Source organism: Jatropha curcas, chromosome 4 (genome assembly GCF_041381405.1).
Source record: "Jatropha curcas cultivar XTBG-Jc1 chromosome 4, XTBG_Jcur_1.0, whole genome shotgun sequence".
NCBI classification, from domain to species: domain Eukaryota; kingdom Viridiplantae; phylum Streptophyta; class Magnoliopsida; order Malpighiales; family Euphorbiaceae; genus Jatropha; species Jatropha curcas.
In genome coordinates, this window is record NC_143154.1 from 30366037 (window position 1) to 30384192 (window position 18156).

General features: G+C 34.0%; 2 protein-coding genes across 2 annotated transcripts; both read right to left on the reverse strand.

Moving 5' to 3' along the window:
• Positions 1-8538: 8538 nt before the first annotated feature.
• Positions 8539-10570, reverse strand: LOC149497219 (U-box domain-containing protein 14-like). The gene is made up of 3 exons (XM_089720818.1): positions 10158-10570; positions 9311-9627; positions 8539-9229 (listed from the first exon to the last, which is right to left on the reverse strand). Exons 2-3 carry the CDS (start codon positions 9455-9457, stop codon positions 8891-8893), a joined length of 486 nt encoding a protein of 161 aa, XP_089576944.1. The 5' UTR covers positions 9458-9627; positions 10158-10570; the 3' UTR covers positions 8539-8890.
• A 5303-nt stretch (positions 10571-15873) lies between these two features.
• Positions 15874-17557, reverse strand: LOC149497220 (BAG family molecular chaperone regulator 1-like). Its single transcript, XM_089720819.1, has 4 exons — positions 16899-17557; positions 16561-16817; positions 16335-16481; positions 15874-16232 (listed from the first exon to the last, which is right to left on the reverse strand). The coding sequence occupies exons 1-4, from the start codon at positions 17146-17148 to the stop codon at positions 15960-15962; spliced, it is 927 nt and encodes a 308-aa protein (XP_089576945.1). The 5' UTR covers positions 17149-17557; the 3' UTR covers positions 15874-15959.
• Between the last annotated feature and the right edge of the window lie 599 nt (positions 17558-18156).

Below are 18156 nucleotides of genomic sequence, written 5' to 3' on the forward strand. Positions count from 1 at the left end.
TTCTAATTGCACTAATCCAAGTCTCTACGTGCAAGAAGACGATCTAAAATTACTATAGTTGACTAATAATTAAGCTCATAAACTACCACAGTGATAAACATTGTCAAATAAAAGGAGGCTAAGATTCACCTTTTTCAAGCAGAAGATTGAACATCACAAAACAGCTCAAAATCAGAAGCTCACAGAGTCACCCACCCAAAGTTCGCCAGACAGCCACTCACACGCGAAAAAAAGAAAGCAGATATATTAGTATAAGGGTTGCTGCCAACATCAAAAACAAGAATCAAAATTATGCAAAACTTTGTTCACAAACCAACAACATTCACCAAATGTAAAACTAAAGCTGCCCTTGATTTAAGCATATAAAAGGAACACAGATTCACCTTTTCAAGCAGAAGATTGAAAATCACAAAAAATCTCAAAATCAGAAGCTCACGAGTCACTCACCCAAAGTTCGCCAAACAGCCATTCACACACACAAGAAAGAAAGCAGATATATTGGTATAAGGGCTGTCGCCAACATGAGAAATAAGGATCAAAATTATGCCAAACTTTATTCACAAACCAATGACATTCACCGAATGTAAAACTAAAGCCGACCTTGATTCAAGTATATAAAAGGAGACTCAGATTCGCTTTTTTTCAAGCAGAAGATTGAATATCACAAAACAGCTCAAAACAAGAAGCTCACGAGTCATCCAACAAAATTGCATTTTTTCAAGCAGAAGATTGAACATCACAAAACAGCTCAAAATCAGAAGCTCACGAGTCATCCAACTAAAGTAAAGTAAAGCCGACCTTGATTTAAGCATATAAAAGGAGGCTCAGATTTGCCTTTTTCAAGCAGAAGATTGAACATCATAAAACAGCTCAAAATCAAGAGCTTACGAGTCACCCACCCAAAGATCGCCGCACAGCCACTCACACACACAAGAAAGAAAGCAAATATATTGGTATAACGGTTGTTGCCAAAATGAGAACAAGGATCAAAATTATGCCAAGCTTTGTTCACATACCAACAACATTCACCGAATGTAAAACTAAAACCGACATTGATTCAAGCATAAAAAAAGGAGGCTCAAATTCTCCTTTTGAAAGCAGAAGATTGAATATCACAAAATAGCTCAAAATCAGAAGCTCACGAGTCACCCACTCGAAGTAAACAACAGCCGACCTCGATTTAAGCGCATAAAATGAGACTCAGATTCCCCTTTTTCAAGCAGAAGATTGAACATCACAAGACTACTAAAAATCAGAAGCTCACGAGTCACCCACCTTGATTTAAGCATGTAAAAGGAATCACAGATTTGCCTTTTTCAAGCAGAAGATTGAATATCGCAAGAGAGCTCAAAATCAGAAGCTCACGAGTCTTTTTCAAGCAGAAGATCAAATATCACAAAAGAGCTCAAAATCAGAACCTCACGAGTCATCCACCCAAAGTAAACTAAAAACGACCTTGATTTTAGCATATAGGAGGAGGCTCAGATTCGACATTTTCAAGCAGAACATTGAACATCATAAAACAGCTCAAAATTAGAAGCTCACGAGTCACACACCCAAAGTTTGCCAGACAGCCACTCACACACACAAGAAAGAAAGCAAATATACTGGTATAAGGGTTGTTGCCAGCAAGAGAAAGAAGAATCAAAATTATGCAAAGCTTTGTTCACATAGCAGCAACATTCACCGAATTTAAAACTAAAGCCGACATTGATTTAAGCATATAAAAGGGGCCTCAGATTATCCCTTTCAAAGCAGAAGATTGAATATCACAAAATCGCTCAAAATCAGAGGCTCACGAGTCACCCACTCAAAGTAAACAGCACCCGACCTTGATTTAAGCATATAAAAGGAGGCTCAGGTTACCTTTTTCAAGCAGAAGATTGAACATCACAAAAGAGCTCAAAATTAGAAGATCTTGAGTCACCCACCTCGATTTAAGAATGTAAAACGAGTCTCAGATTTGCCCTTTTCAAGCAGAGGATTGAATATCAGAAAAGGGCTCAAAATCAGAAGCTCGTGAGTCTCTTTCAAGCAGAAGATTGAATATCACAAAAGAGCTCATGAGTCTTTTTCACGCAGAAGATTGAATATCACAAAAGAGCTCAAACTCAGAACCTCACGAGTCATCCACCCAAAGTAAACTAAAAACGACCTTGATTTTAGCATATAGAAGGAGGCTCAGATTCGACATTTTCAAGCAGAAGATTGAACATCACAAAACAGCTCAAAATTAGAAGCTCACGAGTCACACACCCAAAGTTTGCCAGACAGCCACTCACACACACAAGAAAGAAAGCAAATATACTGGTATAAGGGCTGTTGCCAGCAAGAGAAAGAAGAATCAAAATCATGCAAAGCTTTGTTCACATAGCAGCAACATTCACCGAATTTAAAACTAAAGCCGACATTGATTTAACCATATAAAAGGAGCCTCAGATTATCCCTTTTAAAGCAGAAGATTGAATATCACAAAATAGCTCAAAATCAGAGGCTCACGAGTCACCCACTCAAAGTAAACAGCACCCGACCTTGATTTAAGCATATAAAAGGAGGCTCAGGTTACCTTTTTCAAGCAGAAGATTGAACATCACAAAAGAGCTCAAAATTAGAAGATCTTGAGTCACCCACCTTGATTTAAGAATGTAAAACGAGTCTCAGATTTGCCCTTTTCAAGCAGAGGATTGAATATCAGAAAAGGGCTCAAAATCAGAAGCTCGTGAGTCTCTTTCAAGCAGAAGACTGAATATCACAAAAGGGCTCAAAATCAGACCCTCATGAGTCTTTTTCACGCAGAAGATTGAATATCACAAAAGAGCTCAAAATCAGAACCTCACGACTCATCCACCCCCTTTAAAACTAAAGCCTACTTTGATTTTAGCATATAAAAGGAGGCTCAGATTTGCCTTTTTCAAGCAGAAGATTGAACATCACAAAACAGCTCAAAATTAGAAGCTCACGAGTCACACACCCACAGTTTGCCAGACAGCCACTCACACACAAAAGAAAGAAAGCAAATATACTGGTATAAGGGCTGTTGCCAGCAAGAGAAAGAAGAATCAAAATTATGCAAAGCTTTGTTCACATAGCAGCAACATTCACCAAATTTAAAACTAAAGCCGACATTGATTTAAGCATATAAAAGGAGCCTCAGATTATCCCTTTTAAAGCAGAAGATTGAATATCACAAAATAGCTCAAAATCAGAGGCTCACGAGTCACCCACTCAAAGTAAACAGCAGCCGACCTTGATTTAAGCATATAAAAGGAGGCTCAGGTTACCTTTTTCAAGCAGAAGATTGTACATCACAAAAGAGCTCAAAATTGGAAGATCTTGAGTCACCCACCTCGATTTAAGAATGTAAAACGAGTCTCAGATTTGCCCTTTTCAAGCAGAGGATTGAATATCAGAAAAGGGCTCAAAATCAGAAGCTCGTGAGTCTCTTTCAAGCAGAAGATTGAATATCACAAAAGAGCTCATGAGTCTTTTTCACGCAGAAGATTGAATATCACAAAAGAGCTCAAAATCAGAACCTCACGAGTCATCCACCCAAAGTAAACTAAAAACGACCTTGATTTTAGCTATAGAAGGAGGCTCAGATTCGCCTTTTTCAAGCAGAAGATTGAACATCACGAAACAGCTCAAAATTAGAAGCTCACGAGTCACACACCCAAAGTTTGCCAGACAGCCACTCACACACACAAGAAAGAAAGCAAATATACTGGTATAAGGGCTGCTGCCAGCAAGAGAAAGAAGAATCAAAATTATGCAAAGCTTTGTTCACACAGCAGCAACATTCACCGAATTTAAAACTAAAGCCGACATTGATTTAAGCATATAAAAGGAGCCTCAGATTATCCCTTTTAAAGCAGAAGATTGAATATCACAAAATAGCTCAAAATCAGAGGCTCACGAGTCACCCACTCAAAGTAAACAGCAGCCGCCTTGATTTAAGCATATAAAAGGAGGCTCAGGTTACCTTTTTCAAGCAGAAGATTGAACATCACAAAAGAGCTCAAAATTAGAAGATCTTGAGTCACCCACCTCGATTTAAGAATGTAAAACGAGTCTCAGATTTGCCCTTTTCAAGCAGAGGATTGAATATCAGAAAAGGGCTCAAAATCAGAAGCTCGTGAGTCTCTTTCAAGCAGAAGATTGAACATCACAAAAGAGCTCAAAATCAGACCCTCATGAGTCTTTTTCACGCAGAAGATTGAATATCACAAAAGAGCTCAAAATCAGAACCTCACGACTCATCCACCCCAAGTAAACTAAAGCCTACTTTGATTTTAGCATACAAAAGGAGGCTGAGATTTGCCTTTTTCAAGCAGAAGATTGAACATCACAAAACAGCTCAAAATTAGAAGCTCACGAGTCACACACCCACAGTTTGCCAGACAGCCACTCACACACAAAAGAAAGAAAGCAAATATACTGGTATAAGGGCTGTTGCCAGCAAGAGAAAGAAGAATCAAAATTATGCAAAGCTTTGTTCACACAGCAGCAACATTCACCGAATTTAAAACTAAAGCCGACATTGATTTAAGCATATAAAAGGAGCCTCAGATTATCCCTTTTAAAGCAGAAGATTGAATATCACAAAATAGCTCAAAATCAGAGGCTCACGAGTCACCCACTCAAAGTAAACAGCAGCCGCCTTGATTTAAGCATATAAAAGGAGGCTCAGGTTACCTTTTTCAAGCAGAAGATTGAACATCACAAAAGAGCTCAAAATTAGAAGATCTTGAGTCACCCACCTCGATTTAAGAATGTAAAACGAGTCTCAGATTTGCCCTTTTCAAGCAGAGGATTGAATATCAGAAAAGGGCTCAAAATCAGAAGCTCGTGAGTCTCTTTCAAGCAGAAGATTGAATATCACAAAAGAGCTCATGAGTCTTTTTCACGCAGAAGATTGAATATCACAAAAGAGCTCAAAATCAGAACCTCACGAGTCATCCACCCAAAGTAAACTAAAAACGACCTTGATTTTAGCATATAGAAGGAGGCTCAGATTCGACATTTTCAAGCAGAAGATTGAACATCACAAAACAGCTCAAAATTAGAAGCTCACGAGTCACACACCCAAAGTTTGCCAGACAGCCACTCACACACACAAGAAAGAAAGCAAATATACTGGTATAAGGGCTGTTGCCAGCAAGAGAAAGAAGAATCAAAATCATGCAAAGCTTTGTTCACATAGCAGCAACATTCACCGAATTTAAAACTAAAGCCGACATTGATTTAACCATATAAAAAGCCTCAGATTATCCCTTTTAAAGCAGAAGATTGAATATCACAAAATAGCTCAAAATCAGAGGCTCACGAGTCACCCACTCAAAGTAAACAGCACCCGACCTTGATTTAAGCATATAAAAGGAGGCTCAGGTTACCTTTTTCAAGCAGAAGATTGAACATCACAAAAGAGCTCAAAATTAGAAGATCTTGAGTCACCCACCTTGATTTAAGAATGTAAAACGAGTCTCAGATTTGCCCTTTTCAAGCAGAGGATTGAATATCAGAAAAGGGCTCAAAATCAGAAGCTCGTGAGTCTCTTTCAAGAAGAAGACTGAATATCACAAAAGGGCTCAAAATCAGACCCTCATGAGTCTTTTTCACGAAGAAGATTGAATATCACAAAAGAGCTCAAAATCAGAACCTCACGACTCATCCACCCCCTTTAAAACTAAAGCCTACTTTGATTTTAACATATAAAAGGAGGCTCAGATTTGCCTTTTTCAAGCAGAAGATTGAACATCACAAAACAGCTCAAAATTAGAAGCTCACGAGTCACACACCCAAAGTTTGCCAGACAGCCACTCACACACACAAGAAAGAAAGCAAATATACTGGTATAAGGTTTGTTGCCAGCAAGAGAAAGAAGAATCAAAATTATGCAAAGCTTTGTTCACATAGCAGCAACATTCACCGAATTTAAAAATAAAGCCGACATTGATTTAAGCATATAAAAGGAGCCTCCGATTATCCCTTTTAAAGCAGAAGATTGAATATCACAAAATAGCTCAAAATCAGAGGCTCACGAGTCACCCACTCAAAGTAAACAGCAGCCGACCTTGATTTAAGCATATAAAAGGAGGCTCAGGTTACCTTTTTCAAGCAGAAGATTGAACATCACAAAAGAGCTCAAAATTAGAACATCTTGAGTCACCCACCTTGATTTAAGAATGTAAAACGAGTCTCAGATTTGCCCTTTTCAAGCAGAAGATTGAATATCAGAAAAGGGCTCAAAATCAGAAGCTCGTGAGTCTCTTTCAAGCAGAAGATTGAATATCACAAAAGAGCTCAAAATCAAACACTCATGATTCTTTTTCAAGCAGAAGATTGAATTTCACAAAAGAGCTCAAAATCAGAACCTCACGAGTCATCCACCCCAAGTAAACTAAAGCCTACTTTGATTTTAGCATATAAAAGGAGGCTCAGATTCGACATTTTCAAGCAGAAGATTGAACATCACAAAACAGCTCAAAATTAGAAGCTCATGAGTCACACACCCAAAGTTTGCCAGACAGCCACTCACACACACAAGAAAGAAAGCAAATATACTGGTATAAGGGCCGTTGCCAGCAAGAGAAAGAAGAATCAAAATTATGCAAAGCTTTGTTCACATAGCAGCAACATTCACCGAATTTAAAACTAAAGCCAACATTGATTTAAGCATATAAAAGGAGCCTCAGATTATCGCTTTTAAAGCAGAAGATTGAATATCACAAAATAGCTCAAAATCAAAGGCTCACGAGTCACCCACTCAAAGTAAACAGCAGCCAACCTTGATTTAAGCATATAAAAGGAGGCTCAGGTTACCTTTTTCAAGCAGAAGATTGAACATCACAAAAGAGCTCAAAATTAGAACATCTTGAGTAACCCACCTTGATTTAAGCATGTAAAACGAGTCTCAGATTTGCCCTTTTCAAGCAGAGGATTGAATATCAGAAAAGGGCTCAAAATCAGAAGCTCATGAGTCTCTTTCGTGCAGAAGATTGAATATCACAAAAGAGCTCATGAGTCTTTTTCACGCAGAAGATTGAATATCACAAAAGAGCTCAAAATCAGAACCTCACGAGTCATCCACCCAAAGTAAACTAAAAACGACCTTGATTTTAGCATATAGAAGGAGGCTCAGATTCGACATTTTCAAGCAGAAGATTGAACATCACAAAACAGCTCAAAATTAGAAGCTCACGAGTCACACACCCAAAGTTTGCCAAACAGCCACTCACACACACAGAAAGAAAGCAAATATACTGGTATAAGGGCTGTTGCCAGCAAGAGAGACAAGAATCAAAATGATGCAAAGCTTTGTTCACATAGCAACAACATTCACCGAATTTAAAACTAAAGCCGACATTGATTTAAGCATATAAAAGGAGCCTCCGATTATCCCTTTTAAAGCAGAAGATTGAATATCACAAAATAGCTCAAAATCAGAGGCTCACGAGTCACCCACTCAAAGTAAACAGCACCCGACCTTGATTTAAGCATATAAAAGGAGGCTCAGGTTACCTTTTTCAAGCAGAAGATTGAACATCACAAAAGAGCTCAAAATTAGAAGATCTTGAGTCACCCACCTTGATTTAAGCATGTAAAACGAGTCTCAGATTTGCCCTTTTCAAGCAGAGGATTGAATATCAGAAAAGGGCTCAAATTCAGAAGCTCGTGAGTCTCTTTCAAGCAGAAGATTGAATATCACAAAAGAGCTCATGAGTCTTTTTCACGCAGAAGATTGAATATCACAACAGAGCTCAAAATCAGAACCTCATGAGTCATGCACTCAAAGTAAACTAAAGCCGACCTTGATTTTAGCATATAAAAGGAGGCTCAGATTCGCCTTTTTCAAGCAGAAGATTGAACATCACAAAACAGCTCAAAATTAGAAGCTCACGAGTCACACACCCAAAGTTCGCCAGACAGCCACTCACACACACAAGAATGAAAACAAATATATTGGTATAAGGGCTGTTGCTAGCATGAGAAACAAGGATCAAAATTATGCAAAGCTTAGTTCACGTAGCAACGACATTCACCGAATGTAAAAGTAAAGACGAAATTGATTTAAGCATATAAAAAAGGGGCTCAGATTCGCCTTTTTAAAGCAGAAGATTGAACATCACAAACCAGCTAAAAATCAGAAGCTCACGAGTCACCCAATCAAAGTAAACTAAAGCCGACCTTGATTTAAGCATATAAAAAGAAGCTCAGATTTCCCTTTTTCATGCAAAGATTGAACATCACAAAACAGCTCAAAATTAGAAGCTCACGAGTCACACACCCAAAGTTCGCCAGACAGCCACTCAGACACACTAGAAAGAAAGCAAATATATTGGTATAAGGGCTGTTGCCAGCATCAGAAACAAGGATCAAAATTATGCCAAGCTTTGTTCACATACAGACAACATTCACCGAATGTAAAACAAAAGCCAACATTGATTTAAGCATATAAAAGGAGCCTCAGATTATCCTTTTTAAAGCAGAAGATTGAATATCACAAAATAGCTAAAAATCAGAAGCTCACGAGTCGCCTACTCAAAGTAAACAAAACCCAACCTTGATTTAAGCATATAAAAGGAGGCTCAGATTCCCCTTTTTCAAGCGAAAGATTGAACATCACAAAAGAGCTCAAAATCAGAAGCACACCAAAAGTTAGCTTGACAGCCACTCACACACACGAGAAAGCAAATATATTGGTATAAGGGTTGTTGCCAGCATCATAAACAAGGAGGCAAGATCATATGTAATACTAACAACATAGATCATGGTACATTAATGATGAACAATAATAACGACGATCCTAACCCTTTATTGTGCTTCATGCCAAATTATGTACACACAAGGATCATATGTAAAGTATCGTGAGAAACAGCCACTAACACTTTCTTCACCATAAGTACATACCAGGATCAGCATTCCGCTTTGCTAGTAAACGTAGCTCTCCAGCAGCTGCTCTTTGTCGTTCTGGATTCCCATTTGCCAATTTCTCTAATAAGGCAACAATAGCAATTCGATCACAATCTGAAAAACTGGTTCCAATTTTTTTTGTTCTATAAGCTCCTTGTTGTTTAGGCAGCTCAACACCATTGCTTTCACACCACAATGCCATCAAACTCTTCAAAATATAATTAGGTGTTACAGCAGTATGCAACCATGTTTGCTGTGTCTTTGGACAAGTCTTGTGTCCTGCATCTAGCCATTTTTGGATGCACGATCTTTCATAGGTCTGCAGAATGAAGACAATTTATGAACAATGGCCACTAAAAATTTACAAAGCAACGAACTATGACACAAGTCGTAGCCAAACCTGTCCAGTAGAGACAATCACAGGATCTTTCATTAGTTCTAGAGAAATTGGGCATCGAAAATCATCATCATCATCTGGGATAACGGGAGATCTGTGCTTAAATGAACTCTTTTCAGCCTCAGAATTATCAGCTTCAGGGTTTCCCATTTCAACGTAGTCCTTCAACTTCAGAAGGATGGATCACATCTTTTGTAACCATTCTCCAAGATCACCATTGCTCGAGATAATCATCTCATGGAAAGCAACAGAATCTTTCTTTAGATCACTTATGGTCCTGAGTTCCAACTTTCCAATTGTTATTCAAACCTCTCGTTCTCCTGAGATAAGAAAAACAGAAAATGTAACCCCAATAGACAACTCAAGCAAGTTTGAAGCTTTTAGAACCTTGAACAACATCTTAATTCACATTTTGGCATGATTTTAAGACGCGTTAGAATTCAAATACCAATCATAGCACTATCCTGTGAACCATACATAGTAAAATTCAATTTAGGAAGTCGTGATCAAAGAAATTCCATATCCATGATGCATTAGAAAAAACATAATTTACTACTCCAAAAATGATTTATGTAGTTATATATATATACCGTCCTAAGAACCAAAAATACAAACAGAACAAGCGGAATAGAGAAAGAACCCTATTGAATATCTTAATGCCCCAGGATTTGAATTAAACATGGATAGCAACTTCTAGTACAAAATAAATAACTGATTGCCCTTTAAGGCTCTAAACTAAACAGAGCAGCTCGTAAACAACCGAATCTAAAACAATTCTCCTCTATGGGTGTAATTCAAGCTTTCGATAGTTATTTTCGATATTTAAAATTCTCAATTACTACAAACGCACCATTTCTTGAGAGCAAGGATTGACGCCGGTGAGTTTGCGACGATGTTTTGAAGTTGATCGATCTGACTGTGAAAGAGTTCCTTCTGCGAATCCAAAAACTTCTGAAACGACTCGACGGAGGTCCCGGTCTCTATTTCTTCTAAATTTTCCTTCAACGCCTCCATTGTCGAAGTGGAAGTTTGGAGTCTTGAAGCTCGGTGTGTGAGAACAGCGCATTACAGTTCGGTGTAAAGAATTACGAGTTTCAAGAAAGAAATTCATTTGCAAAAATTATATTAAACAAAAAAAGAGTTAGGATTAGGGTTAGGGTTTGGTAATTTGAGGGCGGGTGATGGATAGGGGAGAGGGAGGTGATGGAATAGGGTAGAATTGGAGCGGGGAACTAAAGCCCTAGTTGGCACGTGAGACTATGAAAGAGGCGAAAAGGAAAAGCAACACTACGCGCCTAAACGAGGTCATGACTCGTGAGTCGGTCGGGCAGGTCGGTAGGGTCAAGTTTGCGGCTAGCTCGCTCATTGTTTAAAATCTCGTTTATGATAAAAGACACGTAACAATAAGTTATGTCACTGCTAATTTAAAATTTTAATATTAAAAAAAATAATTTCTTCATTCAAATTTATTAGAACTCCTTTCAGAAAAATACGATCGCATCACTCGGAGGATGCCCAAGTTAATTATCATAAATTTTATATTTATAAATATATAATTTAAAATTATGTCATGATAAGTGAAATTTAAAATTTTATAATAAAATTTTATGTATGATATTTTATATTTATTGATTTCGTACGGAATAGTTTAACTTAGAGACCACGTTGTGAATGCTATGTTGACGTTGTCGTATACATGTAATTATATAATAAACCATAGTAGCATCAATATAATTTGATAATATTACTTCGAGTAGAGTTTTATTAAAATATTTATTATCACATAAATACAAATACATTTTTATAGTTGAAAATCCATATATGTTCATTTTTGTTTTACTTGGCATAACTTTATTACAAAATTTTTTAATAATAAAATTTTATTTTCAGTCTATAATAATTTTAAAATATTTTTAAAAATAATAATTAATAAAATTAATGATGAAATTAATTTCATCATTGATTTATTATTTAAAATAATCACGAAAGACAATTTATATTCATGATTAGTTAAAAACTAAGTGCATCAAATATTATAGACAATAAGAAATATTATATACAAAACTTCAATAAGTCCAAGAAAGTGTGATCAGCTGTGAAAGAGATTTTTAATGACCATTATCACCCTCTACCGACAGCCAAGTTTTGCGATTTTCGTCAAATCAAAATTTACATTGTTTTTTGAAATTCAGAAAACTCAAAATCCAATCGAAAGTAGAAGGACAAAGGAAAAGCAGTGAAAATACTTGATACTAATTATTTCAAGTTTTGCGATTATTTGCGATATTAATTATTTCAAAAACAGATTATTATTTTAATTTTAAAATAAACTTCAAAATGTAAAAAAAAAGAAAATATCTATGAAAATACTGTTCATATCTTATATATATATATATATATATATATATATATATATATATATATATATATATATATATATATATATATGTGTGTGTGTTACCACTTTTAAATTTTAATTTTTTTTCTTATTTATATCTATTTATCTATATCTAAATTTTTTCATTTATATCTATTTAAAAATATTGAAGTCCAATCTTATAATTAATAATAATTTTTTCATTTTATCATCTATAATTATTTTATTAAATATGATTGACTTTTAACGCTGTTTTATCGTATTAAAATTAGTGTAAAAAAAATTTTATTCGCTTATAATATGAATAAGGTACCTTGAAATTTTGCACTAAGAGAGGGCTTAAACCCATGATCTTGCATATGCCTCAATCTCCTCGTGTGCTATTTGCTACGGAATTATCTTTCGGTTGTTTGTTGTTTCACATGCTAAGCTCACCTTGCACACATTCATAAATCAAATAGTTTTAGCTATTATTTTAAGACTCAATTAATAAAACTTAAATTAAGTAATATTATATTTATTTATGTAGTTTTTTATGATTTGTTTAAGAATTATTTTGTAAAGAAAATTTAATAATATTTAATAACTAATTTTTTTTTCATATAGATAGAACAGTACAAATTGCTAGGACTTTATGATATCTGATGTCTTGTCTCTCTAACCTTCCGAAAATAAAATAAAATAAAATAAAATAAGGCAGCATTTTTAGGATTATGGATTAGGTTTTGTTCCTTTTTTTTTTCTTTTTTTTCAACAATGGATAATGGAACTTTCTTCCTATAATAGGCTTATTATGGCATCGACACGTGGCACAGCACACTTTTTCTGTTGGCTGTTGTTGGCGATCAAGAGAGCAAGAAATGAAATGAATTGAGACAAAAGGAGTGTCAGATTGCGTTGTCGTTTGATATTCTTTGTTTCATTTTCTTGTACAAATGAAATGGAATTTTGATTTCTAATGCTAAAAATGTCATCTTTGGAAAAGAATAACAACCGTCCAATCTCATCCTCTTATCATTTCACAATGGATAAGTTTTATGGTAATATGTATGATTTAAAAAATTAATTAATTAATAATTTACAGTCCATTAATGAAATAGATGAGCATTTTTGAAATATGGTTGAGTTTGATATTAGTGTTGATTTTACGGTTTTTCAGATGAAATTTATATTACAATAATTTAAAATTCACCTTCATTCTCAAATGTACAACAAATTCAGTAGTTCTGAAGTTTATATTCAATAGTACTGACTGATTTCACAATTGGGCCCGAAATGTGTGTCAAGGAATTGGCCCAATCATCAATGTCGAGCCCATTTGACTAGATTATGACGCACCCGTATATTAATCTGATTACTTGGATTCAGGCTCCCAAAAATCATTTCTTTTCACAAGTGGATTTTCTCATTCTTAATTTAATAATTGAAATTCAAATTTGAGAATTTGCAGAAACAACTCTAATACTACTACTAATTTCAAAAAACCCTAATAATACTACTACTTACAATCTCCTTCCTTGGTCATGGCAGTTTGGCTCGTAAAAGTCCTACATTGAAATAAAAATAAGATCTGACTTTAAAAAAGTTGAGAAAGTTAAGGTCTGAGAGTCTGATCCTTCGGCACTTATTCAAGCAGCCATTAGTAGTGCCATAAGAGATTTTTTTAGTTGCAGAAGAGCTAAATTGTGTTAGTTTATCTTTTGTTAAGGACTTAGCAAATTGAGTTGCTCATTTACTGGTTAGGTTGAACGATTCCGTGTCTAATAAAGATGCACATACTAGGTGAGTACAGCTTCACTATATATATATATATATATATATATATATATATATATATATATATATATATATATGACATGAGATGTTTATTGGAGCTATGCAGGTGTCATCTTTTATATGAGATCTGCGAGCTTGTGAATCTGCATGTCTCCATTTCATTTGCATCATAACATATATCACAGAGCTTGACACAGTTTAAGGTTACTTAGGAATTGTTCTATATCAGGCATTTTTCTTATTTTTATTACAGATTTGGAAATTTTAACAGTTTCAATATCAGAATACAAGACTGTCTGTGGGGTGGTGAGAAAATTTATACAATAGTGATGTTAATTTGACTTTAGAAGGTTGAAGAAAGCATAAAAAGATAATCAAAGACAGAAAAGAAAAGGTAAGACATAGAATTTTCTCTTTGGAGAATCTTCAACAATTATGGTCATGCCACTTTAATGCAACAAGAAAATGTTAAAAGAGGTAGATGAAGTTGATTAGGTACTTACTACTTAATACTAGCAAAGCTATGCCTCCTTTTTCCATATTTCTCTATGCCCATTTGGTCTCCTTTCTGAAAAGGCTAATGCTCAATCCAAATCCCAACATCAAAATTTAATATATAACTATGAAAAAGGAAGTTAACTAGTTTCTTGGAGTCTAATTGTTTCTTTTTCTATATTTTGCTTGTATTGTATTATTTCGATCTACACACTTATATTGTGTTGAAGAGATATCTATATGATCCGATCAATTATGTAAAGCACGTATTAGTAACGAAACCGGAGAAAATACATAGAAAAGACGGTCGGTTCTTTTTTTTTTTTCTATTCGGTTAGTATTTTCTATTAGAAAATAGATTAAACTCAGGGGAAAAGCAAATCTTTGCTTCTTCCCATTACACAAGACAAAAGCTACCAAATGAAAATTTGCCTAGAAGGAAAAATAAAAGGGACAACAAAAGAAAAAGAAGGAATAAATAAAGATGGTCCCATTGCTTGTTTCTTTACTCCAAAGCTAATGAAGAAGAAGAAGGTATATGAATTCTGACATATGTATCAGAACCTTGAGTTGCTAACACTTTTTAGGCCTAACTCTCACATGCAAAAAATTCCAATCAGTTCTTTAGTGTTTATTATGTTTTTGTTTTGTAATTTTCATTTCTCATCTTCTTTCTGACTTGCACGTCCATTTTGTCAAATGGTGATGCCAAATCTATCAACCCTTAACCATTTTCTTTTTCTTTTTTTTTTTTTTTTTTTAAATTCCAATCAGTCATAAAAATACAACTGGATGGCATTAGAAGCACAATTATTGTTTCTAACTGTTTGTTTTAAAGTTTTCATTATTTCTGAACATACATAATTGCATGGTATTGATGTTTTATCCGTACGAAAGATGAAAATGACCTCTCAAGGTTATTTTTACTATTAACAGGAGATCTATAGTAAAATCTGTTCTTTTCAGCTGTGCTTCCAAAAAAAAAAAAACGTTCTCGGTAAAAATTTTACATTTCATATTATTAAAGATCATATATAAATCATACAAATGTCAAAAAAAAAAAAAATATATATATATATATATATAAATTATACATCAATATATTTAAAAGTCCAATAGGCTGAAATAATATAATGAATTACACAATAAGAGTAGTTATTTACTTAACTCACTAAATTAATGAAATTTTTATAATCGAGAGGACTCAAACGAAACTTATTCGAGACTAATCAAACTATTGGCAAATTTATATTTAATTTAATTGATACAACCAATTTCCAGAGCATGATGGAAAATGATTAACCACTGTTATCCATACCAAGCCACTAAAGTCAAGCCTAACTTTCTATTATTTTGGCATGATTATTATTTATTTTCTTTATTTTTCCTATTTTATTAATATTTTTTTACCCTACTCAGTAGGATCAAGAACCTTTATGATCAAAACCAGAAGTAATTGACTTCTTCATTACAATAATGTAATTACAGGCAATAAATTATTAAAAAAATTTGAAGAATAGTACAAATGCAGAGAGAGATTAAATACATCATTAAATTATAGGTTATGAACATAAGATAAGCTGCTAAGTGGTCCCATGCTCTACATACTGAGTCAACAGTAATAGCTGCAACAAATATTAAATTAATAACTACTCCTAATTATTATGTAATTTAAATACTCATACAAATATTTAAAAAAAAAATTCCCTTTCTGTCCACCATCTGAGTTTATACTTTATAGTATATACAAGTTGCAAATAGCCATTTCAGTCACAAATAACATAAAGATTGCATCATAAGGACATGATTGATTTTTAAATAACATGAACCCTTAACACAGAAATGAAGGAATAGTAGACCAAAGTGACAGAATATTAATTTAAAAAAAAAAAAAAAAAAAAAGAATAGAAGGTTATGATTTTAGAATGACTTACTGAAAGCAGTATTATATCCAGTTTATTATATTTAGAGTCTGATTTGACAAATTGATTGCTTTTTTTTTGCTTAATCAAAAGTTTCCCATTTTGTTGTGATCACAAAAGTCTCTGAATGCCTCAATATTTTCTGCTTCTGATGCTGCTGCTGCTGCTGCAATGGCATCTGCTCTGTCTCTTTCTTTTGTTTGGTGCTGACCGGCTTTTTCTGCATTAATATTGGCATTTTCCCAGTTGAATTTTCTTGTTTCTGCATTGGAATTTGGCTTTCTTTTCTATTTTCTTTGGATTTTTGCAACTTCAACATATCTAAAGTTTCAATGTACTTCTGCACTCTCTTCTCCTTCAAGATTTGAATATGACAAAAACAATAACAAGAACAGAATTAGTTAATTGGATTGAAACAGTAGAACAAAAATTGACTAATTTGTAATTTAAATTGTACCTGAACTCCCTTTTGCAATTTCAAGTCTCCTTCTGCAACAATTCCATCTAATAATACTAATTTATTCATCAACATTTCTATCAAACTATCTACATCTGATTCTTCAACCTTCTCACCTCTAGATTTTGTTGCTTCCAAAGCTATGACCTATCGAAGGAATCAGAAATTAAAATTAATCCAGTTCTTTATAAAATCAAATATTAAGCAGGAAAAATTTTTAATTTACCTTTACACTGAGCTTGTCAACTTCCAGATTGATTTGCTTTAAGGACTTTGAAACCTTCTCTAAATGAGCAGATTTAAGCATCTCCAGACACCGCCTTTCTCGGCTTGTAATGTCTTCAATTAACCTAATTTTGGATCCATCTTTCACTCCTACAATATCTAAATAATCTTTAGAATCTCTTTCCTTCTTTTTATATATCAGCTTCTGATCCTGATGGTGCACTCCAGTGTGTTCTGCTAAAATTTTCTTCAATTGCCCTGCAATTCAAAATTGTCATTTCTTATTATAAATCGTTATCCAAACAAAGAATTGGGATTCTTGAAAGAGTTTCAAATTACCAAAGCTTGCTTGAGAACTAATACAGATTTGGTGAGTTGAAGAACCGTATTTGACTTTGACTTTAATGGTGGGAATTGGAACAGGATTTATCTGATTGGAATTTGAATTCCTTTTCTGCACTAACATTCCTCCTGGCCTAATTTCCATATCTTCCACTTTTATATTGCTTCTGCCATCAAAAGGATTCTTATTATTCGTCGGCGGCCGAAACGTTCTTTTCATTCTTGATTTCATTGGCTCCATTTTCATGAATTCTTGGTCGGCTAAATCTTTAAAATTATAACATAAAAAAGAAAGAAACACTTCCTTTTAGTTAGACGAAATCAAAAAGAAGAGGAAAGAACATTAATTAGATCTCTTTCTCTCTTAAGAGGATATTAATAAAGGGTTAGTTCTTGTGGCCATGGAAGCAAACATGCAGTCTCTTGTAGAGAGAGAAATGAAGAAAAAATCTCTTAAACGAAAGAATAGCAGCAAATGAGAAAACGTGTGAGAGAGAGAGAGAGAGAGAGAGAGAGGAGTATCTGAAGAAGGCAATGAGGAGAGGAGAGAAGAGAAAAGGGAGAAATGGAAAAGAAAAAGAAAAGAAAAGAAAAGGAAAGAAAATTGAATGGCCAGCGAAGGAAGTGTATGAAGAGAAGAATCCATCTTCTGTATACTGTACATAAGGAAAGATTAAATAACGTCGTTTTGTTTTTGGAAAATTAGTTACGTAAATGACATATGGAGTCTTGGAGATGGGGATTTTGCCTTTACTTTTTAACGCGTCCCATTATTATTATTTTTAACTCGATAAAATAGTAATTATTTATTAGGAATTAGGATAATTTGAAGACATAATAATAATAATATCAAGAGAAATAAAAAAACAATTTTAAATTATATATTTAGCTAAATAGTTATTGATGGCCATGGAATAACTAATTGATAAATTTATGTATAATTTTGAATTAGAATTCGAAAAAGGATCAAATCCAAGAACCTAGAAAACAATTAAACAAATTTCAAAAAAAAAAAAAAAAAAAAAAAAAAAAGAAAACAATTAAACAAGTCGAGTATTTTTCTTTTCTTCTTCTTCTTTTTTCTTTTGTTAGACAAATAATTGCTTATATGTGCATTTTGTGGTCTAGAATTAGTTCATATCACAATACCAGCTAAAAAGGCAATTATTCAAATTTTGAAAGTTTTGGTTCTAATTGATATAATGTAGTATTAATTTATAGAATAAAATTTCACATTCCAAGTTGAAAAATAAAA